This window comes from Somniosus microcephalus, chromosome 1 (assembly GCF_052327205.1).
Source record: "Somniosus microcephalus isolate GS21.2 chromosome 1, FLI_Smic_1.0, whole genome shotgun sequence".
Taxonomy (NCBI): Eukaryota; Metazoa; Chordata; class Chondrichthyes; order Squaliformes; family Somniosidae; genus Somniosus; species Somniosus microcephalus.
This window is the reverse complement of record NC_140987.1, coordinates 40,059,152-40,085,444: the sequence shown is the minus strand read 5'-3', so window position 1 is coordinate 40,085,444 and position 26,293 is coordinate 40,059,152. Positions and strand designations below refer to the sequence as shown.

The window sequence follows — 26,293 nt, the reverse complement described above, 5'->3', positions numbered from 1 at the left end:
ATCACAATACGCAAAGGCAGCCATAAATAGATACAATAAACAGTAACAGGCGAGGCACTAAAAAGTACATGAACTGCGAGGCTGATAAATACGTTATACCTGTGCTGGCGTTTGACATCATAGAAGTTGGTGACATAAGCTGCTGTGAAGTGCACGGTTGAAAAACTTTTGAACAGCAGTAGGCCATTCAACCCCTTGAACCTGGTCTGCCATTCAATTAGATCATGGCTGATCTGTACCTTATTTTTGGTGATAAACCCATTTTCAGCTGTATTAATAAAACTTTTTTAAAATATCCGTTCATGGGATCTGGGCATTGTTGGCAAGGCCAGCATTTATTGCCCATCCCTAGTTTCCCTTGAGAAGGTGGCAGTGAGCGGCCTTCTTGAACCGCTGCAGTCCGTGTGGTGAAGGTACTCCCACCGTGCTGTTAGGAAGGGAGTTCCAGGATTTTGACCCAGCGACAATGAAGGAATGGCGATATATTTCCATCAGGATGTTGTGTGACTTGGAGGGGAACTTGGAGGTGATGGTGTTCCCATGCGCCTGCTGCCCTTCTCCTTCCAGGTGGCAGAGGTCGTGGGTTTGGGAGGTGCACACACAGATACTTTTAATAATACTAGCAGATATCCCATGCTCATACTGAGCCAGACAGACTTCTAAAGTGTGGCAGGAAGTCAGTGTGACAGGAAATCAGTGTGACAGGAAGTCAGTTTGACAGGAAGTCAGTGTGACTCATACAGGAAGTGCACATTATACACATAGGACTTTGGCAAGTTCAATCTGAACTTTGAATAAAATATTCCTGAACCATACCTATGGAAGCAAGTAACAAAGCATAACTGCTTATATTTCATGAAAATGAACATTTTGTTACTTTTTTAACCAACGGCACAGCATTGCTAAACCTCTGATCTTGTAACTAGGTCGCAGTGAATGTTTACAAGTGTTGATCTCCTGGGGTGTGGACATTGACCTAGACATCTCTCACCAGGGAACGCCCCTTTATGTAGCTTGTGTCCATCAACAGTTCTTTTGCCTTAGGAAACTGCTCCATGCAGGTGAGAGACCTTCTGCAGTTACCATTACAGTTCGGATTTACTTGCCATATATATTGGGGAGGTGGGGGAATGTTTAATTATTATTATGCATGTGTTTTTATGTTCACTTTTTGAAAACATTGAAGACCTGAATTGATTTACTGAAGAGTGCCCTCCTGGGGTCATTCAGTTCTTCAACAGTTGCAGCAAGTGTCTCCAATTCCTCGTGGGGCTTTGTATCGATTTAAGATTAAATGTCACTGCTATAACAAAAAGTTATAAATAATTAGCAGGTCTAATTGATTAGCTTTTTGTAATTTTAAAGTATGGTGTATTCTTACATTACATAAGAATGACACAGCATCTGGTCTACGTGGGCACTTATGCTCCACATGAACCTCCTCCCACCCCTCTTCATCTCTCCCGATCAGCATATCCTTCTATTCCTTTCTCCCTCATGTGCGTATCTAGCTTCCCCTTAAAATTTTCTACATTAGTCACCTCTACTACTCCTTGTGGTAGCGAGTTCCACATTCTTACCACTATTTGGGTAAAGAAGTTACTCCTGAATTCCCTATTGGATTTATTGGTGATTATCTTATATTTATGGTCCCTAGTTTTGGTCTTCTCCACAAGTGTGAAAGAATTATTGATATTGCTCATAAGATGACCAGTTCAGAAGAAGACCAGTTGGCCTATTTGGGCTCACCCTTCCTGTGACTCATGAAGCAAGTACACATGGCTATAAAACCTCCAGGGAAGATGTGATGACAAAATGGTGTTAACAATCTCACCACAGATGAATAAATTATTGTCTGGTTGATCATTTGCTTCAGTTTGCCTTTTTTTTTTTTTATCCCCTCCTTTCCTAAGAGGCACTGACTTGTGCTGAGGCCCATTTCCAGTACCCCACCCAAGTTCTACATGTGTAAGATGGGTCCAGGATGCAGAAGACACCCCTCAGGCCATTTGGTCTCAACTTTCCAGAATAACAACCTTCCCATTCCAGCTTTAATGTTAACAAGACCTCGGTTTCACGTTCATCCAAAAGACGGCACTTGTGACAACACAGCCCTCCCTCAATTCTGTACTGATGTGCCAGCCTAGATTATCCTGTTGAGATCCGAACCCACAACATTCTCACCCAGGATGATGCCAACTGAGCCAAGCTGCCTGGACAATGAGTGTGAGTGGGGTATTCTATCCTGGAGGGAGTGTAGGAGCTGAACACTATCCTACACTCACCCACCAGCACTGAAAGACGTTTCTCAGTAAGTGGGAAACACTCACTTTGAAATCTGTTTCTCCTGTGCAGATGAAAATAAATTAAAACTAGGAACTTGCTATCGGTAGAGTCTCCTATGTGCTAGGCGTGATATTTAGAGCCTTGAATTTTCTTTTAAAATTCAATCGATCACAGCAAGGCAATTGGGCATAGTTTCCTTGGGTTGAGGAGGGGGAAATCAGCCACAGTTACCACTCCTGATCACAACCTGAGATTCTAGCTGGCAAGTGAGGATCAGATCAGGCTCAGCTGTGATGCTTCTCCATCTACCCTTGGTTGAATAGAAACATATAGAAGATAGGAGCAGGAGTAGGCCATTCGGCCCCTCGAGCCTGCTCTGCCATTCAATGAGATCATGGCTGATCATCCAAACTCAGTACCCTGTCCCTGCCTTCTCCCCATATCCCTTGATCCCTTTAGCCTTAAGAAATATATCTAACTCCTTCTTGAATATATTTAGTGAATTGGCCTCAACTGCCTTCTGTGGTAGAGAATTCCACAGGTTCACCACTCTCTGGGTGAAGAAATTCCTCCTCATCTCAGTCCTAAATGGCTTACCCCTTATCCTTAGACTGTGACCCCTGGTTCTGGACTTTCCCGCCATCAGGAACATCCATCCTGCATCTACTCTGTCTAGTCCTGTTAGAATTTTATAAGTTTCAATGAGATCCCCTCTCATTCTTCTAAACTCTAGCGAATATAAGCCTAATCGACCCAATCTCTCCTCATACGTCATTCCTGCCATCCCAGGTATCAGTCTGGTGAACCTTCACTGCACTCCCTCCATGGCAAGAACATCCTTCCTCAGACAAGGCGACCAAAACTGCACACAATACTCAAGGTGTGGTCTCACCAAGGCCCTGTACAACTGCAGCAAGACATCCTTGCTCCTGTACTTGAATCCTCTCGCTATGAAGGCCAACATACCATTTGCTTTCTTAACCGCCCATGGTGCCCATGGACCCATACCCCTAGAAAAGAGTCAATGAGATCGATTATCCTGTTGCTGTGCCTGGGCGTATTGGGTACAGCACATAGAGGAAAATCAGACAAAGGTGATTGCACATCTTCAAGAGAGCCTGCCCGATTTTTTTTGTCCATTCAAATGATGGCCAGGACATTGGGTGACCTCTTCTATGTGTTGAGCCAAGACAATCCAACATGCCCAGGTGCAGGAATGGAATAATCTGCCCTCAAAGTTTCGAGAGAGGATGGCAGGGGAGAAAATCAGTGGAGAAAAATTAATGAGAGAAGAGAAAATAAAAGCCTTAACATTTTTTTTAAAATTCAAATTTCCTACCCCAACAAAGACTTGCAATTTTGGGTCTTCAGGGCTTTATGGCCGGGAATCTCCTCCGAGCTGCTCCCGATCCGCACGCTGTAGATGCTCCATTTACGCAGGCGAGCAGGGTTCCCGCTGCACCTTTGGCAAAGCGGGAGCAGTTCTGAGGAAATTCCCAGCCCACGTCACTCCGCCGACAGCGGCGACAGGAAAGAGCCCATGTGTTCCAGAGCAGCTTGACCCATTTAACATGGGCTGCAACTCTGGCGTGCGCGGGAGTTGCTGTTCTCTGAAGGCCACCGCACTGCTGGCAAATTATACTCTGATCCAGAAGGTCATGGGTTCAGGTCCCACTCCAGAGAATTGAGCACAAAATCTAGGCTGACTCTCCCAGTGCAGCACTGAGGGAGCGCTGCACTGTCGGAGGTGCCGTCTTGCAGATGAGCCATTAAATCGAGGCCCCGTCTGCTCTTTCAGTTGGACGTAAAAGACCCCACGGCACTATTCGAAGAAAAGCAGGGGAGTTCTCCCCAGTGTCCTGCTCAATATTTATCCCTCAACCCACAACACTAAAATAGATTTTCTGGTCATTGTCACATTGCATTTTGTGGGACCTTGCTGTGCTGTGAGAAAATTGGCTGCCGCCTTTCCTACATTATAACAGTGACTACACTTCAAAAGTACTTCATTGAGTTTAAAGCGCTTTGGGGCATCCTGGGGTCGTGAAAGGCGCTATATAAATGCAAGTTTTTTCCTCCTTTACACTGCCTGAATGAAATGAAACTGTCATCGTGTCATGTGCTGCTTTGTATCCCAACTGCAGGAGCCAATGTCCAGAAAGGCAGACATCTAGAGACTCCCTTACACGCTGCCGCCCGGCAATCCAATCCAGATATTGTTACCTTGCTGCTCGACTTTGGTGCAGACATTAGCGCCAGAAATGCAGAAGCCGAGAGGCCGATTGACGTCGCTGCCACCAGTAGCCCAGTTGATAGGTTGCTTCTGCATTATGAAGGTAAAGTGCTTATGTTTGCAAAATGAAAAGCTATACCAAATCAGAAAGGAGAGGGTGTAGATGATGTGATGAATGTAACTTACTGCTGTTCCAACACACTTGTGCTGTGAAATGGTCAGACATCAGTTACATCTCACAACAATCATCGTTCTTTATACTTAACGAGTTGTTGTGATGTTGAATTCACCGCCTGAAAAAGTGGTGAAAACAGAGTCAAAAAGGAATTGGATTTATACTTAAAAAGGAAAGATTTTGCAGGGCTATGGGGAAAGAACAGGGGCAGTGGGACTAATTGGACAGCTCTTTCAAAGAGCTGGCACAGGCAGGATGGGCCGAATGGCTTCATTCTCTACTGTAAGATTTTATGATTCTCTTATTAACATCCCTCTCTGGAAACAGAGGAAATTTCCCTCACACACGGATTTCTGGATCTTGACTTTACTTTCAGGTGGAAGAGCCAAGCAGGGTGAGGGGTGGGGGGAGAGGGTGTGTGGAAGGTGGGGGGGGGGGGAGAGGATGTGTGGAAGGTGGGGGGGGGGGGAGAGGATGTGTGGAAGGTGGGGGGGGGGGGGAGAGGATGTGTGGAAGGTGGGGGGGGGGGGGGGGAGAGGATGTGTGGAAGGTGGGGGGGGGGGAAAGGATGTGTGGAAGGTGGGGGGGGGGAAAGGATGTGTGGAAGGTGGGGGGGGGGAAAGGATGTGTGGAAGGTGGGGGGGGGGAGAGGATGTGTGGAAGGTGGGGGGGGGGGGAGGATGTGTGGAAGGTGGGGGGGGGGGAGGATGTGTGGAAGGTGGGGGGGGGAGGATGTGTGGAAGGTTGGGGGGGGGAGGATGTGTGGAAGGTGGGGGGGGGAGGATGTGTGGAAGGTGGGGGGGGGAGGGGGAGGGTGTGTGGAAGGTGGGGGGGGGAGGGTGTGTGGAAGGTGGGGGGGGTGGGAGAGGGTGTGTGGAAGGTGGGGGGGGAGGGTGTGTGGAAGGTGGGGGGAGGGTGTGTGGAAGGTGGGGGAGGGGGAGAGGGTGTGTGGAAGGTGAGGGGGGGAGGGTGTGTGGAAGGTGGGGGGAGGGGGGGAGGGTGTGTGGAAGGTGGGGGGAGGGTGTGTGGAAGGTGGGGGGAGGGGGAGAGGGTGTGTGGAAGGTCGGGGGGGGGGAGGGTGTGTGGAAGGTCGGGGGGGGAGGGTGTGTGGAAGGTCGGGGGGGGGGGTGTGGAAGGTTCGGGGGGCGGGGGGGGGGGGTGTGGAAGGTCCGGGGGGGAGGGTGTGTGGAAGGTCGGGGGGGGGGGGGGGGGGGGAGGGTGTGTGGAAGGTCCGGGGGAGGGGGGGGGGGGGGGAGGGTGTGTGGAAGGTCCGGGGGGGGGGGGTGTGTGGAAGGTCCAGGGGGGGGGGGGAGGGGGGGGGGGAGGGTGTGTGGAAGGTCCGGGGGGGGGGGGGAGGGTGTGTGGAAGGTCCGGGGGGGGGGGGGGGGGGGAGGGTGTGTGGAAGGTCCGGGGGGGGGGGGGGGTGTGTGGAAGGTCCGGGGGGGGGGGGGGGGGTGTGTGGAAGGTCCGGGGGGGGGGGGGGGGGGTGTGTGGAAGGTCCGGGGGGGGGGGGGGGGGGGGAAGGGTGTGTGGAAGGTCCGGGGGGGGGGGGGGGGGGGTGGGAGGGTGTGTGTGGAAGGTCCGGGGGGGGGGGAGGGTGTGTGGAAGGTCCGGGGGGGGGGGGGAGGGTGTGTGGAAGGTCCGGGGGGGGGGGGGGAGGGTGTGTGGAAGGTCCGGGGGAGGGTGTGTGGAAGGTCCGGGGGGGGGGGGGGGGGGAAGGGTGTGTGGAAGGTCCGGGGGGGGAGGGTGTGTGTGGAAGGTCCGGGGGGGGGGGGGGGAGGGTGTGTGGAAGGTGGGGGGAGGGGGGAAGGGGGGGGGACGGAGTGAATACACATGCTGAAGATGGGCTGCTGAGATTTTAGTGTTTTTAGTGTCTAAAGTGGGGGAAAAAAAGTTTCATTTCATTTCAATTTTTAAAAAGGTTTTAAAATTAAATTTAGTTCTAGTTAAGTTAGTTTAGGTTAGTTTAAGTTTAGATTAGTCTAGACAAAGTAGAGAAGGAAAAGACCGCCAGAAAGACTACCAAAGAAAAAAAAAACCCCAGAGGAAAATAGAGGAAAAAAAAGCCAAAGCAAAAAAAAAGAAACAAGAGAAGAACTACACAGTGAACGGCAGCCACACGGGGCCTCAGCAGCGGTGGTTGAGTCGGCGGCATCGGGACCGAGTTCGAGGAGGCGAGGTGACTCGGGCCGCAGCCCAGCGGTCCAGCAACCGGCACAGCCGAGGGGACTCGGGCCGCATCCCAGAAATCGGAACGCAGCCCGGCAACGGGCACAGCGGAGAGGACTCGGGCCGCATCCCAGAAATCGGCACAGCCGAGGAGATCCGGAACGCAGCCCGGCAATCGGCACAGCGGAGAGGACTCGGGCCGCATCGCAGAAATCGGCACAGCCGAGGAGATTCGGAACGCAGCCCGGAAATCCAGCAATCAGCACAGCCGAGGGGACTCGGGCCACAGCCCAACAATCCAGCACGGGAAAGGCCCGAGGAGCCAGGCCAGCAGGCACAGAGACCTCTGAGGAGAAGGAGAGCAACCAGAAGGCTCGCAACCAAGACCGTGAGTACAGGGCCCAGGGAGGGAGGCCCAGGGAAAGGCCCGAGGAGCCAGGCCGAAACAGAGGCCCAGAGACCTCTGAGGGGGAGGGGAACAGCCCGAAGGCACCGGGAAACAGTGGCTCATAGACTCAGACCTGAGAAGGGTGAACCCAGGAACCACGGGGTCGGAGAGGGGGACCGGGAAAGTTCGCGAACAGGGAGAGGGTAACACCAAACCCGGGGCCCCAGAAAAGCTTATTCTAAGATCAACAATACTTTACCAAAAATGAGCGAATCAGAAGATCCACAACAGCCCCGCTTCCAGATTCCCCCCAACACCACAAAAAAAGCTATAAAAACGATCAAGCATGCTCAGATGAGAGAAAAACCAGAAACTCTCTTTACTGACTGTTACAACAATGGGACAAAAAGTAACCTCATATTCTACTCAGATCAGCCAGCGGCTTGGATCAGAGCAATAAAATCACACTATACCAGTGTTAAGCTAAAAAATACTGCAAATGGGTCCATAATGAAAATTAACACACCAGGAGACAGTTCAATCACGACTGTCAACGCGTACAATACCGGAACAATATTAGTGCAAGGCAACCTCGACAAATTTGCAACGGCCTTCAGGACACTGAAAAGATCAACTACGAGGGGAATGAACAGCCCCAGAGTGGCCCGCACTCCCCCCAACATTGACAAATTACCAGGAGAAAATCTGCATGGTCAAGGGATGAACGAGCCACACAGTTCAAACCAGACACTAACCCCGGGGAACCACAGCCACACGATACAACTGACAAACCCCAGCATAACTACCACGGAGGAAGCCACACATAGTTCCCCTACCATTCCCAGCCCACCAAGAGAAGAGCAGCATAGCCAGGAAGTGAGTGAGCCTTCCAGGGCCGACCAGCTTAGCCAGGAAGTGAGTGAGCCTTCCAGGGCCGACCAGACACATACCCCGGGATCACACAGCCAGATACAACCAAAAGATAAATTTTATCAATTAGAGATAGAGATGGTTAAACTTAGAGAGGAGGTCCTCAAATTGAATGACAAACAAAAGCAGGAGAGGGAGAGACACAAGAGAGAGCTGAATAGACTTGATAACCAGGTGAATCTACTTAAGAATCAGGTGAAAGAGCTGCAGGAAAAAGAAGAGAGCCATAGAGGAGAGAAAACACCATTAGACCAGCAACCAGAGACTAGAGATAAGACAAGACAGAGCCGGACGGAACGGCTGCACTCCCACACGGAACAAAAGCAACAGACACACAATACAAGGGGTGCCACACAGACCGACCAGCATGCTGACTCGCAATCTTCCCCCACCACCATGGAACCACAAGCGAGCCGCTCACAAGAGGTACGCACACACCAGACACCCCAGCCCAGCACACACACTATGAGTCCAGGCGAAAGCCACCAGACAGTAAACACAAACAAGGCTGACGTCGTAATACTCATAGACTCAAATGGGAAATTTCTATGGGAGAAAAAGCTCTTCCCTAGAAGTAAAGTAGAAAAGATTTGGTGCCCAACAACAGACAGAGCCATGGGATGGCTGACCAAAGCCAGATTAGGCTCCCCCCAACACATAATAATACACACGGGCACAAATGACCTAAAGGCCAAACAGAAAGAGGTAGCAACATCGCTCAGAGCAATGATTAGGAAGGCAAGCAGTACATTTCCAAACACTAGAATCACTGTTTCCACAATATTGCCGAGAACAGACTTCAACAACAACACAATTCATGAGATAAATGCCAGCATAGCAACAGAATGCGAATCAAACCACAACGTACACCTGGCCCAACACCCCACCCTCGATGAAGAATGTCTTTACGACCACGTCCACATCCAAAGGCAAAAAATATCGATCTTTGCTAAAGCCCTGAAGGACGTCGCTTTTAACCGGGTCCATACCCAGACTCCAAGAGGACCCCCCCCCCCCCGACCACCAGAGATCAGCGGGGTACATATCAGGAACACTACAAAGACCACCACCACACCAACCGAGACCGGAGAGGATCCCCATGCAAAACAACATTATCAGACCTGCACCACTCCTGTCCCACAGGGGAATAGGACCGCTACCAGCCAGACAGAGGGAGAGATGCACAGGACGTACGCAATACCTCAGACAGAAACAATCCATTAAGAGACAATAAGCAGATGTGCAGCAGCATCTACTTCCGCCTTATGGATCAAGGACTAATTAATAGAAAGAACTGTAACCAAATTGTATTAACTTTTGTAGACAACTGGGGTGATCTTTTTTTTTTCCCCACACTTAGACACGACAAACACGTACCACTCTTTAACCTATCATAGAAAAAGATAAAACTTAACATGAAATCCTTATATATTTCGACCTGGAATATCCAAGGTCTACGCTCTTCACTGCGAGAAGTGAAGAGTAGGACCCCAGAGTTCATAGAGGAAACTAAAGATCTAGATATTATCATTTTACAGGAAACTTGGTATAAAGGAAAAGGACACACCGGCTGTCCCCAAGGGTACACTGAGCTAGTGGTCCCCTCCAATAAATTACCAAGTGTAACCCAAGGCAGAGACTCCGGAGGCATACTGATCTGGTTTAAAACAGAACTTAAGAATTACATCAAATTTATAAAAAAGGGCGAAAACCATATGTGGCTCAAACTTGAGAGGGAGATTATCTCAAACACCCAAGATGTTTACATTTGCGCACTTTATATCCCTCCAATCGATTCCCCGTACTACAAAGAGGACACCTTCTCCAACATGGAGGGGGAAATTATCCAATACCAGGCCCAGGGGAACGTGTTGATCTGTGGGGACCTCAATTCAAGAACGGGCGAAGAACCAGACTTCACCAATAATCAGGGAAACAATTACGTATTCGGGAATAACCACTTTGACATCCCTTCCCTTCCATACAGGCATAACTGCGACAAGCAGTCAAATACCAACGGTAAACAGCTACTACAGCTCTGTCGAAACCTGGGTCTGTACATTGTCAATGGTAGGTTCATAGGAGACCTCCTAGGAAGATCGACCTACTGCTCACCTCTTGGCTGCAGCACAGTAGACTATATGATTACAGACTTGGACCCATCCTCTTTCAGAGCATTCACAGTCAAACCACAAACAACACTGTCAGATCACAGTCAAATTACTATGTTTCTCAAAAAGACAGAAACAAACAACATAGAAACACAACCCAGTAAACTGTACAACACCAAAAAATCGTACAGATGGGCCAAAAACGACACGGAAAAATACCAGAAAACAATTAGCAATGCATCAACTCAAGCTCTCTTAGACACCTTTCTGGATAACATATACACTCACAATAAAGAAGGCGTAAACCGGGCAGTTAGTAAACTAAACAATATTTTTGATAATTTGGCAACAAATGCAAACTTGAAAGCTCGCAAGAACAAACCCAAAACAAAAAACTATGAAAAATGGTTTGACCATGATTGCCATAACATGAGGAAAAAACTTAGAAAACTATCAAACCAAAAACACAGACATCCAGAAAACGAGGAATTACGCCTTACTTATTGTCAGACGCTAACACAATACAGAAACACACTCAGGACCAAAAAAGAGCAATTTATTAAGAATACACTCAGCTCCATGGAGGAATCCATTGAGTCGAATTGTTTCTGGGACAACTTGAAAACACTACACAAAAAACAACACGACGATTTGTCCATTCAAAATGGGGACACATGGGTAAACCACTTTGAAAAATTATACCAGAAAAACACACTAGGACCAGAGCAACACCAAATACGCAAAAAACTTGAAAAGCTTGAAATGGCCATAAAAGATAACCAAAACCCGCTAGACGCCATAATAACAGAAAAAGAACTTCTTGAAAAACTCAAGGACCTGCGACCAGGAAAAGCTTGCGGGACAGACGGCATACTAAACGAGATGATTAAACACGCAGACGACAAACTGAAACTGGCTATCCTAAAACTCTTCAACTTGGTTCTGAGTGTCGGTTATTTCCCTGACATCTGGAACAAAGGACTCATAACACCCATATACAAAAGTGGGGACAAAATCGACCCAAACAACTATCGAGGCATCTGTGTAAACAGTAACCTGGGGAAGGTATTCTGTAGCATCATAAACAAAAGACTTATAAACTTCCTTGAAGAGCACAATGTCTTGAGTAAAAGCCAAATTGGATTCCTGCCAAACTATAGAACATCCGATCATATCTTCACCCTACAGACCCTAATTGACAAACACGTTCACCATAACAAAAGCAAAATCTACGCATGCTTTGTAGATTTCCAGAAGGCTTTCGACTCCATCTGGCATGACGGTTTATTCCTGAAACTTATCGAAAGCGGGGTAGGAGGTAAAACATATGATGTAATTAAATCAATGTATACAAACAATAAATGTGCAGTTAAAATTGGAGACAAACAAACAAAATACTTCCCACAGGGGCGGGGGGTGACGCAGGGCTCGCCAATCTCACCGACACTCTTTAATATTTACATTAATGGATTGGCAAAACTACTTGAACAATCTACAGCACCCGGCCTCACCCTATATGAATCCAAGGTTAAATTCCTCCTCTATGCCGACGACCTGGTTCTGCTGTCACCAACTAAGGAGGGTCTACAGCAAAACCTGGACCTGCTGGAGTCGTACTGCCAGACTTGGGCCCTGACAATAAATCCCCAAAAAACCAAAGTCCTTGTGTTCCAGCAAAGATCCAAACAACATGGACCCACAATAAATTTCACAGTAGGAACAACCAAAATTGAACAAACCACTCACTACACATACTTGGGCTTAAAAATCAGTTCTACGGGAAACTTCAAACTGGCTGTGAATGAACTGAAAGAGAAAGCAAGAAGGGCTTTCTATGCCATCAAAAAATCAATCCAAATAGAAATCCCAATTAGCATTTGGCTCAAAATTTTCAAATCAGTAATTGAACCAATTGCACTCTATGGCAGTGAGGTCTGGGGACCACTAACACAACAAGATTTTGCAAAATGGGACAAACACCCAATTGAGATCCTACATGCGGAATTCTGTAAAAGTATCCTCCGGACTCAAAGGAAAACAGTAAACAACGCATGCAGGGCGGAACTAGGCCAATACCCATTAATAATCACTATCCAAAAAAGAGCCACCAAATTTTGGAATCACCTACAAATGAGCAACCCCCAATGCTATCACTACGACGCCCTGAAATGCCAAGAGCTGACCATAAAGAAGAATACCCTCAGTCAACTAGTCCTGGGACTCAATAAAGTAACTAATAACAATACTAACAATAACCAGCCCCAGGACAGTGACAGGGTAACACAAAGAATTCGACCCAACACAATCGTCGCTAAGCAAAAGGAAAAATATCTGTCATATTGGGCAGAAACAACAAAAACCCAAAGCAAACTCAATTGCTACTTGGCCCTAAACAGACAATACAACATAGCTGATTACCTGACCATGGTAAAGGATAACAAACTGAGAAGAACCTTGACAAGGTACAGACTTAGCGAACATAGCCTAGCGATCGAAAAAGGCAGACACAGGCAGACCAGGCTGCCAAGAGAAGACAGGATATGCTCTCACTGCAGTCAGGGAGTAGTTGAGACAGAGATGCACTTCCTCACAGCCTGTGGAAAATATCAGGGCATCAGAGAGAATTTCTATCAAAAATTCTCACAAATATGCCCTGAATTCAGAAATCTGACTGACAACCAAAAACTCCCATTCCTACTGGGGGAGGAGAGAAGCTGTGTAACACTGGCGGCACACTATGTTGCAGCTTGCCATGAACAGAGGGACAACCAGTAAACTAAGACAAGAGTATATATAAACAAGGCGAAAATATATTTATAGACTCAGGGATATACCTGTTTATACACTGTATGAATGGAACCGCGTTTATGTGTTCAACCATAAATGTATTTTGATGCTTTGGCAACATAAGATGTACCTTATCATGCCAATAAAGCGATTTGTATTGTATTATTATTGGGTGTGTGGAAGGGGGGGGGAGGGTGTGTGGAAGGTGGGGGGAGGGTGTGTGGAAGATGGGGGGGGAGGGTGTGTGGAAGGTGGGGGGAGGGTGTGGAAGGTGGGGGGGAGGGTGTGTGGAAGGGGGGGAGGGTGTGTGGAAGGGGGGGGAGGGTGTGTGGAAGGTGGGAGGAGGGGGAGGGTGTGTGGAAGGTGGGGGGAGGGTGTGTGGAAGGTGGGGGGAGGGGGAGAGGGTGTGAGGAAGGAGGGGGGAGGGTGTGTGGAAGGTGGGGGGGAGAGGGTGGGGGGGAGAGGGTGTGTGGAAGGTGGGGGGGAGAGGGTGTGTGGAAGGGGGGGGGAGGGTGTGTGGAAGGGGGGGGAGGGGGGGAGGGTGTGTGGAAGGGGGGGGAGGGGGGGAGGGTGTGTGGAAGGGGGGGAGGGGGGGAGGGTGTGTGGAAGGTGGGGGGAGCGGGGGGGGAGCGGGGGAGGGTGTGTGGAAGGTGGGGGGAGCGGGGGAGGGTGTGTGGAAGGTGGGGGGAGGGGGAGGGGGGAGGGTGTGTGGAAGGTGGGGGGAGGGGGGGAGGGTGTGTGGGGGGAGGGGGGGAGGGTGTGTGGAAGGTGGGGGGAGGGGGGGAGGGTGTGTGGAAGGTGGGGGGAGGGGGGGAGGGTGTGTGGAAGGTGGGGGGAGGGTGTGTGGAAAGTGGGGGGAGGGTGTGTGGAGGGAGGGGGGAGGGTGTGTGGAGGGAGGGGGGGGAGGGTGTGTGGAGGGAGGGGGGAGGGTGTGTGGAAGGGGGGGGAGGGGGTGTGTGGAAGGGGGGGGAGGGTGTGTGGAAGGTGGGGGGAGGGTGTGTGGTGTGTGGTGGGGGGGAGGGGGGAGGGTGTGTGGAAGGTGGGGGGGAGAGGGTGTGTGGGGGGGGAGGGTTTATACACTATGAATGGAACTGCGTTTATGTGTTCAACCATAAATGTATTTTGATGCTTTGGCAACATAAGATGTACCTTATCATGCCAATAAAGTGATTTGTATTGTATTGGGAGGGTGTGTGGAAGGTGGGGGGAGGGTGTGTGGAAGGTGGGGGGAGGGTGTGTGGAAGGTGGGGGGAGGGGGGGAGGGTGTGTGGAAGGTGGGGGGAGGGTGTGTGGAGGGAGGGGGGGAGGGTGTGTGGAGGGAGGGGGAGGGTGTGTGGAGGGAGGGGGGGGAGGAGGGTGTGTGGAAGGTGGGGGGAGGGTGTGTGGAAGGTGGGGGGGGAGGGTGTGTGGAAGGTGGGGGGAGGGGGTGTGTGGAAGGTGGGGGAGGGTGTGGAAGGTGGGGGGGGAGGGTGTGTGGAGGGTGTGTGGAAGGGGGGGAGGGTGTGTGGAAGGGGGGGAGGGTGTGTGGAAGGGGGGGAGGGTGTGTGGAAGGGGGGGGGAGGGTGTGTGGAAGGTGGGGGGAGGGGGTGCGTGGAAGGTGGGGGGAGGGTGTGTGTGGAAGGTGGGGGGAGGGGGTGTGTGGAAGGTGGGGGGGTGTGTGGAAGGTGGGGGGGGAGGGTGTGTGGAAGGTGGGGGGGGAGGGTGTGTGGAAGGTGGGGGGGGAGGGTGTGTGGAAGGTGGGGGGAGGGGGGGTGTGGAAGGTGGGGGGGTGTGGAAGGTGGGGGGGGAGGGTGTGTGGAAGGTGGGGGGGGAGGGTGTGTGGAAGGGTGTGGGGGAGGGTGTGTGGAAGGGTGTGGGGGAGGGGGGGAGGGTGTGTGGAAGGGGGGGGAGGGTGTGTAGAAGGGGGGGGAGGGTGTGTGGAAGGTGGGGGGAGGGTGTGTGGAAGGTGGGGGGAGGGTGTGTGGAAGGTGGGGGGAGGGGGAGAGGGTGTGTGGAAGGTGGGGGGAGAGGGTGTGTGGAAGGTGGGGGGGAGGGTGTGTGGAAGGTGGGGGGGGGAGGGTGTGTGGAAGGTGGGGGGGGAGGGTGTGTGGAAGGTGGGGGGGGAGTACACTGAGCTGGTGGTGCCCTCCAATAAATTACCAAGTGTAACCCAAGGCAGAGACTCCGGAGGCATACTGATCTGGTTTAAAACAGAACTTAAGAATTACATCAAATTTATAAAAAAGGGCGAAAACCATATGTGGCTCAAACTTGAGAGGGAGATTATCTCAAACACCCAAGATGTTTACATTTGCGCACTTTATATCCCTCCAATCGATTCCCCGTACTTTAAAGAGGACACCTTCTCCAACATGGAGGGGGAAATTATCCAATACCAGGCCCAGGGGAACGTGTTGATCTGTGGGGACCTCAATTCAAGAACGGGCGAAGAACCAGACTTCACCAATAATCAGGGAAACAATTATGTTTTCGGGAATAACCACTTTGACATCCCTTCCCTTCCATACAGGCATAACTGCGACAAGCAGTCAAATACCAACGGAAAACAGCTACTACAGCTCTGTCGAAACCTGGGTCTGTACATTGTCAATGGTAGGTTCATAGGAGACCTCCTAGGAAGATCGACCTATTGCTCACCTCTTGGCTGCAGCACAGTAGACTATATGATTACAGACTTAGACCCATCCTCTTTCAGAGCATTCACAGTCAAACCACAAACAACACTGTCAGATCACAGTCAAATTACTATGTTCCTCAAAAAGACAGAAACAAACAACATAGAAACACAACCCAGTAAACTGTACAACACCAAAAAATCGTACAGATGGGCCAAAAACGAGACGGAAAAATACCAGAAAACAATTAGCAATGCATCAACTCAAGCTCTCTTAGACACCTTTCTGGAAAACATATACACTCACAATAAAGAAGGCGTAAACCGGGCAGTTAGTAAACTAAACAATATTTTTGATAATTTGGCAACAAATGCAAACTTGAAAGCTCGCAAGAACAAACCCAAAACAAAAAACTATGAAAAATGGTTTGACCGAGATTGCCATAACATGAGGAAAAAACTTAGAAAAATATCAAACCAAAAACACAGACATCCAGAAAACGAGGAACTACGCCTTACTTATTGTCAGACACTAACACAATACAGAAACACACTCAGAACCAAAAAAGAGCAATATATTAAGAATACACTCAGCTCCATGGAGGAATCCATTGATTCCAATTGTTTCTGGGAAAACTTGAAAACACTACACAAAAAACAACACGACGATTTGGCCATTCAAAATGGGGACACATGGGTAAACCACTTTGAAAAATTATACCAGAAAAAAACACTAAGACCAGAGCAACACCAAATATGCAAAAAACTGGAAAAGCTAGAAATGGCCATAAAAGATAACCAAAACCCGCTGGACGCCATAATAACAGAAAAAGAACTTCTTGAAAAACTCAAGGACCTGCGACCAGGAAAAGCCTGCGGGACAGATGGCATACTAAACGAGATGATTAAACACACAGACAACAAAATGAAACTGGCTATCCTAAAACTCTTCAACTTGGTTCTGAGTGTCGGTTATTTCCCTGATATCTGGAACAAAGGACTCATAACGCCCATATACAAAAGTGGGGACAAAATCGACCCAAACAACTATCGAGGCATCTGTGTAAACAGTAACCTGGGGAAGGTATTCTGTAGCATCATAAACAAAAGACTTATAAACTTCCTTGAGGAGCACAATGTCTTGAGTAAAAGCCAAATTGGATTCCTGCCAAACTATAGAACATCCGATCATATCTTCACCCTACAGACCCTAATTGACAAACACGTTCACAATAACAAAAGCAAAATCTACGCATGCTTTGTAGATTTCCAGAAGGCTTTCGACTCCATCTGGCATGACGGTTTATTCCTGAAACTTATCGAAAGTGGGGTAGGAGGGAAAACATATGATGTAATTAAATCAATGTATACAAACAACAAATGTGCAGTTAAAATTGGAGACAAACAAACAAAATACTTCCCACAGGGGCGGGGGGTGACGCAGGGCTCGCCAATCTCACCGACACTCTTTAATATTTACATAAATGGATTGGCAAAACTACTTGAACAATCTACAGCACCCGGCCTCACCCTATATGAATCCAAGGTTAAATTCCTCCTCTATGCAGACGACCTGGTTCTGCTGTCACCTACTAAAGAGGGGCTACAGCAAAACCTGGACCTGCTGGAGTCGTACTGCCAGACTTGGGCCCTGACAATAAATCCCCAAAAAACCAAAGTCCTTGTGTTCCAGCAAAGATCCAAACATCAGGGACCCAAAATAAATTTCACAGTAGGAACAACCAAAATTGAACAAACCACTAACTACACATACTTGGGCTTAAAAATCAGTTCTACGGGAAACTTCAAACTGGCTGTGAATGAACTGAAAGAGAAAGCAAGAAGGGCTTTCTATGCCATCAAAAAATCAATCCAAATAGAAATCCCAATTAGCATTTGGCTCAAAATTTTCAAATCAGTAATTGAACCAATTGCACTCTATGGCAGTGAGGTATGGGGACCGCTAACTCAACAAGAATTTGCAAAATGGGACAAACACCCAATTGAGATCCTACATGCAGAATTCTGTAAAAGTATCCTCCGGACTCAAAGGAAAACAGTAAACAATGCATGCAGGGCGGAACTAGGCCAATATCCATTAATAATCACTATCCAAAAAAGAGCCACCAAATTTTGGAATCACCTACAAATGAGCAATCCCCAATGCTATCACTACGACGCCCTGAAATGCCAAGAGCTGACCATAAAGAAGAATACCCTCAGTCAATTAGTCCTGGGACTCAGTGAAGTAACTACTAACAATACTAACAATAACCAGCCCCAGGACAGTGACAGGGTAACACAAAGAATTCGACCCAACACAATCGTCGCTAAGCAAAAGGAAAAATATCTGACATATTGGGCAGAAACAACAAAAACCCAAAGCAAACTCAATTGCTACTTGGCCCTAAACAGACAATACAACATAGCTGATTACCTGACCATGGTAAAGGATAACAAACTGAGAAGAACCTTGACAAGGTACAGACTTAGCGAACATAGCCTAGCGATCGAAAAAGGCAGACACAGGCAGACCAGGCTGCCAAGAGAGGACAGGATATGCTCTCACTGCAGTCAGGGAGTGGTGGAGACAGAGATGCACTTCCTCACAGCTTGTGGAAAATATCAGGGCATCAGGGAGAATTTCTACCAAAAATTCTCACAAATATGCCCTGATTTCAGAAATCTGAATGACAACCAAAAACTCCCATTCCTACTGGGAGAGGAGAGAAGCTGTATAACACTGGCGGCGCACTATGTTACAGCTTGCCATGAACAGAGGGACAACCAGTAAACTAAGAAAAAAATATATATAAACAATGCGAATGTATATTTATACACTCAGGGATATACCTGTTTATACACTGTATGAATAGAACTGCGTTTATGTGCTAAACCATAAATGTATTTTGATGCTTTGGCAACATAAGATGTAACTTATCATGCCAATAAAGCGATTTAAATTGTAAATTGTAATTGGGAGGGTGTGTGGAAGGTGGGGGGGGAGGGAGAGGGTGTGTGGAAGGTGGGGGGGGTGGGTGTGTGGAAGGTGGGGGGGGGAGGGTGTGTGGAAGGTGGGGGGAGGGGGGAGGGTGTGTGGAAGGTGGGGGGACGGGGGTCACTCATTTCCTTCTACACAGAAAGAGGGAAAATCAATCACATTTCTCTCACACACCTTCAAGTAGGCAGCTCAAGAGTGACAATGTCCCGAGAACAGGCTTTCTGCTCACTTTTGGTCAGAGGTTGAAGGATTTTTTTTAAAATTCGTATTTGGGATGTGGGCGTCTCTGGCAAGGCCAGCATTTATTGCCCATCCCTAATTGCCCTTGAGAAGGTGGTGGTGAGCCGCCTTCTTGAACCGCTGCAGTCCTTGTGGTGAAGGTACTCCCACAGTGCTGTTAGGGAGGGAGTTCCAGGGTTTTGACCCAGCGACGATGAAGGAATGGCGATATACTTCCAAGTCAGGATGGTGTGTGATTTGAGGGGAACTTGGAGTTGGTGGCGTTCCCATGCACCTGCTGCCCTTGGCCTTCTAGGTGGAAGAGGTCGCGGGTTTGGGAGATGCTGCCGAAGAAGCCTTGGCGAGTTGCTGCAGTGTATCTTGTAGATGGTACACACTGCAGCCACGGTACGCTGGTGGTGGAGGGAGTGAATGTTTAAGGTGGTGGATGGGGTGCCAGTCAAGCGGGCTGCTTTGTCCTGGATGGTGTCGAGCTTCTTGAGTGACGTTGGAGCTGCACTCATCCAGGCAAGTGGAGAGTATTCCATCACACTCCTGACTTGTGCCTTGTAGATGGTGGAAAGGCTTTGGGGAGTCAGGAGGTGAGACACTCGCCGCAGAATACCCAGCCTCTGACCTGCTCTTGTTGCAGGTTGACTCAAATACCTGAAATGATGAGGTGTGTCATTGGCAAGTGAGGCCACCAGGAAAGGACATGTGGTTTTCCCTCTCCGCAAACAGATTGCCACTCAATTTTTCCAAATCTTATGGCCTTTTCTCCCCTCTTCTCCTGGAGGCGGTGGCGTATCTTCCACTACAATCCCATTGGAATTCACAACCCAAGTCCAAGTGGCTATTCTGCATGTGTGAACGTACACGGTGAGCGTCTGCAGGCCATTTAACCATGGAGGCCATCATTGCCTTTGCTTGATCCACCATTGCCGGCCATACCTTCATATGCCTAGGCCGTAGGCTTTGGAATTCCCTCCCTAAACCTCTCCAACTCTCTGTCCTCCTTTAAGACGCTCCTTAAAATCTACCTCTTAGACCAAACTGTCCTGATAGCTCTTTATGTGGCACGGTGTCAAATGTTGTCTGATAACGCTCCAGTGAAAGCGCCTTGGGACATTTTTACGATGTTAAAGGCGCTACAACAGTGACTCCACTTCAAAAAGTGCTTCATTGGCTGTAAAGCGCTTTGAGATGTCTGGTGGTCGTGAAAGGCGCTATATAAATGCAAGTCTTTCTTTATATAAATGCAAGTTGTTGTTGTTGGTTGTGTGATATTACTACAAATGCAATTTCCAGCAAGGGTCAATGCATAATAGTCAGGGGCAGGAAGCTTGCTGATTTTTTTTAATGCCTGGGAACACTGTGGCCAATTATAGTGGTCCACTACCTTTCCAACTGGATCAGCTAGGGATTGAAGCTGGGATGTGCCAGGCCTGTAGGGCTCAGGACTGGTAATTACAGTTCCCTCCATTTGTTAATACTGATTTTTTTTTTAAAGTAAGCATGAATCAAACCAGTGTAAACGGGCTCAACGATGATGAATGTAGCCGAGCGATGCACCCGCCCGATTTGCGTAGGCTTTCGTGCCGCCGCTAAATCAGAGCTTTTTTTTTTAGGCGGCCCTGGCGCCCGCCTGAAATGAGCGCAGGACCCTCATCGGAAAGGAGGGACCTGCGTCCATTTCAGGACCAGTTTGCTAAACTCGTTTAAACCAATCGGAGGTTACGCTGCACTCATTTTTCAGACTGTACAATGGCCTAACCAGAGGTCCTTAATGGAGATGCTGGAAGCCCTCCAAAGAAAGCGGCAGGTGTTTCTTAAAAAAAAAACTTACCTTAATGTGAAGCTAGGAGGAGCAGGAAGGCCACTCCTGCCTCCAAATTAATAATGCAGGTCTGCTGCTGGCTCGCCCTCTGAAACCACCCCCCCCCCCCCCACCCCGCTTTCCCTCCCGTTTGTCTCCCCTGTCCTTCCCTGGACATACCTGTGGGCTGAAATTGGAAGGACTGGATCGGCGAGCAGTGTCTGGCCGCCTCATTGATGCCCACAACTCGCTTGATTGATTCCAATGACACCAGAGGACGAATTTAAGATGGTCCTCAAAAATGCAAGATCTGGTGCAAAATAGCATAGTGTCAGTGTGGCAAGGCAAGGATTTTGGCCTACGTTGGTTTTCCATTGGCTATGGGAAGCTAATATTCACACACTGGGCATGGAAGTTGCTGCAATGTCCAAATTTCAGTAGGTGGCCATCGAACAACAACACCTTGCTTTTAACGTAGTAAAATATCCCAAGGCGCTTCAGAGGAGCGTTATCAACTGAGCCACGTAAGGAGATAGCAGGACAGGTGACCAAAAGTTTGGTCAAAGAGGTAGGTTTTAAGGAGCATCTTAAAGGAGGAGAGAGAGGGGAAGAGGCAGAGAGGTTTAGGGAGCGAATTCCAGAGCTTAGGGCCCAGACAGCTGAAGGCACGGCCGCCAATGGTAGCGCGATGAAAATCGGGGATGGGCATTTGACAATCCCGTGTATTTCTGAGTAGCACTGTTGGTCTTTCAGTGTTTCAATATTACAATGTTATGTGCGTGACCTATAGAGAAATGTATGTCCCGTCATTTTCTGGCTGCTACTTTATCTCAGCATGTTTCAATTACAGCAACGCCAAGCTCTCTCTGCCAGCTGTGCCGCCTGTGTGTTAGAGGTTGTCTCGGGAGACCCCGCCTACAACTCATTCCACAGCTGGAATTACCCAAACTACTGAAGAACTTTTTGCAGCATCAATAAAACTGCTTCCCTTTTACTCCGATAGTCTGTGTGGGAAGCTGATTTAAGATTTCAGCTCTGCTCCTTTCTGTATATAGAGTTGTTTAAAAACTGTTGCAATGTAGTTGGCAAATCGTTGTAACCCCCTTTTTGTATGCTGTTTTCACAGTCTGGGCAACAGCAAAAAAAAACATGTACTACAACGCTATGAAACAAACTGGACCAGCGCCAGTCCACAGTGAGACCACTGAATTTCTCCCTCGCTCTCACACACAAGCAGCAGGGGAGAAATTGGTCCCCGTCATGCCTGTTGTTTGGGCGCAAAATTCATGTTGGGTGCGGAGGAGGGGGGGGGGGGGCGCGCGCATCAGTTTCTGGGCGCAACCTCCCGCACCTGATCCCCACCCTGGTGACTTCTAAGTGCCTGGGTGCCCACCTTCAACAGGCGTTGGACCTCTCGAATATGTTAATCAGGGGCCTGATGCCTGTTTTAGGACGCCAGTGCCAAATTCAACTCAAACTGCTATAAATTCAGCAGGCGCCAGGAATGCGCCACTCAGTTTTTTGGGCCTATCTGGTGGTCCTTAAAAAGACCGCTTGTTTTTTTCGCTTACCTTAATGTGGAGCCAGGAGGGGCAGGAGTGATCCCCCAGGCTCCACAGCAATACTGTGGGCTGTTTTCGGCCCACGCTCGCCACCACCCCACCCCTATCCCCCAGGACTTACCATTGGAAGGCCCTGATTGGCGAGCTGCATTTGGGATGCCTGATTCAAGATGCACCGCCCCCTTCATGCCGGTTGCTGGCACGAAACCAGTTTCTCCCCCCCCAGTATGGCTATTCCTCTTTCCGTGCTTAATTTCTTTTGGTCACAGTTCCATGCCACCTCATTTCCTTCACAACCTAACTTCAGTCCTGACCTTCTCTGTGAAATTGAACCATTTCTCCCAAACATAGTGATGTTACCAGCGCAGACGAATACGCACAAGCTAAATCATTGTCACTGTTGAGACATCGGTGAGGCGGCGGGGGGGAAATTTTACCCTAACCCACTTATTGAGAAAATGAAGGGATTGGGAGCAAAGCTGGTATTACACAAAACCCTATATTACTCTCCATTCAAGACAATGGGAAGTAATATTGGATGGGTGCATAACAGGCATTCCACCCGATCCTGTGCATTTCCCACCTGGAGAGTTAGGTTAAACTTACCTCCATCACATGAACAACTGCAATTCCTATTGCTACTTCAGCACTATCTTAGCATAGGATTAAAATTACATAGGACCGCCACCAGAATTCTGGAAATACCAGAGGTTTTTTTTTCTTTTTTAAAAAATGTACTTACTTTTTTTTTAGGTCCTTTGTATTACCCATTATCCCTTCACTGAGGCGTGACTTACTCCCATGCCTCTGCCAATACTGCTCCTCAGTTAGATAGTAGATGGTTTATAAAAGTGGCCTGAAGTGACTCACCTTCTGCTATTTTCCTCGCTCTTTCCCTGTGAAGCACCATTTTACCTTCATTTTAATCCACGTTAACCTTAATCTACCTGGTGCCTACACGTAAGATGTGTGAACCCATATCCTATGACTCATGACGCATTCATACACAAACATGCTGCATCTTTTTAGTAAGTTGCACTGAAAAATGTTTTCAAGCAAATTCTTTATTCAAATGACCTGACTGTTATGGACAAAATGATAACAGTAAGACCTGAAAGGACCCATTAAATGTAGACTGAAAGAAAAGATATTGAATGCTAACTGATCCTTCCACAAATGGCAGCCCTGTAGTAATTGCTCCGGTTTGACAACAGAATGGCCACCAGGTCAACTATCAGAGAGTCCAGTCCCTCCAACCTGAGTATCTCAGTAAAATTGTCTCCTCAAGCCTCGGATAGGTTGGTTAGTGGAATTCATTACAGTTTCACCTCAAGGAGAGAAAAATTATCCATGTGTCTCATATATGTCTTTTATTTATTTGAGTTATCTTAATATGCCTCCTTTTGTCTCCTGCTAATATCACTTCTGCCATTTTAACCATCTCCTGTTCTTACCAAGCACTTCGCAGTATATTTCTTTTCCTGTGTTTGTCCTCCCCCTTTCCCTTGCTCTGTTTTTTAAATGATGTCCATCTGCAATAACTTCTAGTCCTGAGGATCTCCAAAGTCGATGGACTGACTTCTGTCTCCACCGATGCTGCCTGACCTGCTGAGTATTTCAATGTTTCTCTGTTTTTGTTTTTTGTAAAATAACCCGTGCCTCCTATTGCCAAGGAGGTACTGCCCAAACCAATGTGACTTTCCTCAACTCTGATAGCACTAGGGATAACTTTCTTACCATAATTTGTTAAACGGTGTCAGCCATGACTCAATTGGTAGCACTCTCGCCTTTGAGTCAGAAGGTCGTGGGTTGAAGTCCCTCTCCAGCGACTTGAGCACAAAATCTGGGCTGACGCTCCCAGTGCGGTGCTGAGGGAGTGCTGCACTGTCGGAGGTGCCGTCTTTCAGATGATATGTTAAACCGAGGCCCCGTCTGCTCTCTCAGGTGGATGTAAAAGATCCCATGGCACTATTTTGAAGAAGAGCGGGTGAGTTCTACCTGGTGTCCTGGCCAATATTTAATCCATCAACCATCATCACTAAAAAAAAAAAGATCATCTGGTCATTGCTCTTTGTAGGACATTTCTACAGTACAACAGTGACTGCACTTCAGAAAAGTACTTAATTGCCTGTAAAGCGCTTTGCAATGTCCTGAGGTTATGAAAGGTGCTATAGAAATGACAATCTTTCTTGCTTATTGCCACTGCTGAGACCTCAGGGGTGAATTTCCTTCCTCCTCTCCCTGGGTAAGGGTCATAAGGAGCACAATCGAAGTGCGCCTTGTCTGACGTGACCTAAACCCACCCATGTATGTTGGTTCGGGTCATTAACCCAAGCCTAAAGTGCCCCAGACACACAGTTCCACCCCTGGTGGGGCCTTGCATCCAGAAACAGGGGTGGAAATCTGATCACATTAACGGTCACTGACTTTGGGGCCTACAGGATGCTGTCCAAAAACAGGAGTCAGAAGACATCCAGGCCCAGTGATCCAAGGGGGGGAGGGGAGAAAGAAAGAAAGAAAGAAAGAAAGACTTGCATTCATATAGCGCCTTTCATGACCACAGGATGTTCCAAAGTGCTTTACAGCCAATGAAGTACTTTTGAAGTGTAGTCACTGTTGTAATGTAGGAAATGCAGCAGCCAATTTGCGCACAGCAAACTCCCACAAACAGCAATGTAACAATGACCAGATCATCTGTTTTAGTGGTGTTGATTGAGGGATAAATATTGGCCAGGACACCGGGGAGAACTCCTCTGCTCTTCTTCGAAATAGTGTCATAGGATCTTTTACATCCACCTGAGAGGGCAGACATCCCATCCAAAAGACGACACCTCCAACAGCGCAGCACTCCCTCAGTACTACACTGGAGTGTCAGCCTAGATTTTTATGCTCAAGTCTCTGGAGTGGGACTTGAACCCACAACCTTCTGATTCAAAGGCAAGAGTGCTCCCAACTGAGCCACAGCTGAAGGGGCGGGAGTTGTGAAAAAAGAAAAGTTGTTTACCTTTTCGCATCCCACATGATCTTACTCTCTGACCTCTCAGCTCCTCCAGTCTGAGAGGTGACGAGGGGCAGGCACAAGGCCTGATGCCTACTCCTTCTGGGTGACAGTCCTAAAGGACCCGCCCAGTGCACCTGGAGGAAATTAGGCGTCAGGCCCCACTGATGCCCTCTCGTCTCTATGCTCTGCTTGCTCAAAGAAAACATGGTCCCCCCTTCTTCCCGCTCCCCAGGGGAGATTATCCTGGGTCTGTACAGAGGCGCACTGAATCACATAGGTGCAGTGAATATTAGAACATTGGGTCGGCTGGAGTCTATGCATGTAAAGGTACCCATCCAATTTGCCCTGGCAATCCAATGGGTCTGGCCCCAGGCCCAGGAAAGCCCCCCCTATTATCATCATAATAAGAATATCAGGACTGACAAACTCTCCACCTGTATACTGACTGCATGTGTGAATGCACTGTATACATACGAATTACAAATCATCAATAAATGGCAACATAACTGCAAAAGAAATGTAATATATTAATACTGGATTATATTGATAAAGGTTTAAAGCTATCGGGCATCCACTCTGAACAGCGCATCCTGTGAAAAGGCTTTCATTGTGAAGGTTATCAACTTTGGAATCTGTGTATTGGGTTCATGTGCATTTACTGCTTAAAAAGTCTGTATTCTATTGGTACAATGCATTTGAATTTAAAAAAAAGTTTAAAAGATGTAGCTGATATGATTATTTGACATTTACAAAGTACAACATATGGAAGGCCGCAGTCACCGAGATACAAGGGAGACATCGAAGCCCTGGCTGATCCTTAGGGGGTAATTTTATCCTAACGCACCGGGTGGGAAACCCACGGGATCGGGTGGAACGCTGGTTTTAACCCCCGCCCAATATTACTCTCCACTGACTGCAAATGGAATTCAATCTGCAGAAGTGTGATGTAATACAGTTGGGGAGGGCTAACAAGCCAAGGGAATACACTATAAATGGTAGGA

At 48.4% G+C, this 26,293-nt stretch overlaps 1 protein-coding gene across 3 annotated transcripts in view; it reads left to right on the top strand.

The window, feature by feature from the left end:
• The window catches only part of asb5b (ankyrin repeat and SOCS box containing 5b), a 62,156-nt gene extending 36,145 nt beyond the window's left edge, over positions 1-26,011 (top strand). For all 3 annotated transcript variants that reach the window (XM_085977986.1, XM_085977990.1, XM_085977998.1), the window contains 3 exons: positions 927-1,061; positions 4,431-4,622; positions 21,580-26,011. In XM_085977986.1, coding sequence (XP_085834112.1) covers positions 927-1,061; positions 4,431-4,622; positions 21,580-21,707 — 455 coding nt within the window. In that variant the 3' untranslated portion in view covers positions 21,708-26,011. The remainder of the gene's footprint in view (positions 1-926; positions 1,062-4,430; positions 4,623-21,579) is intronic.
• The last annotated feature ends 282 nt before the right edge of the window (positions 26,012-26,293 follow it).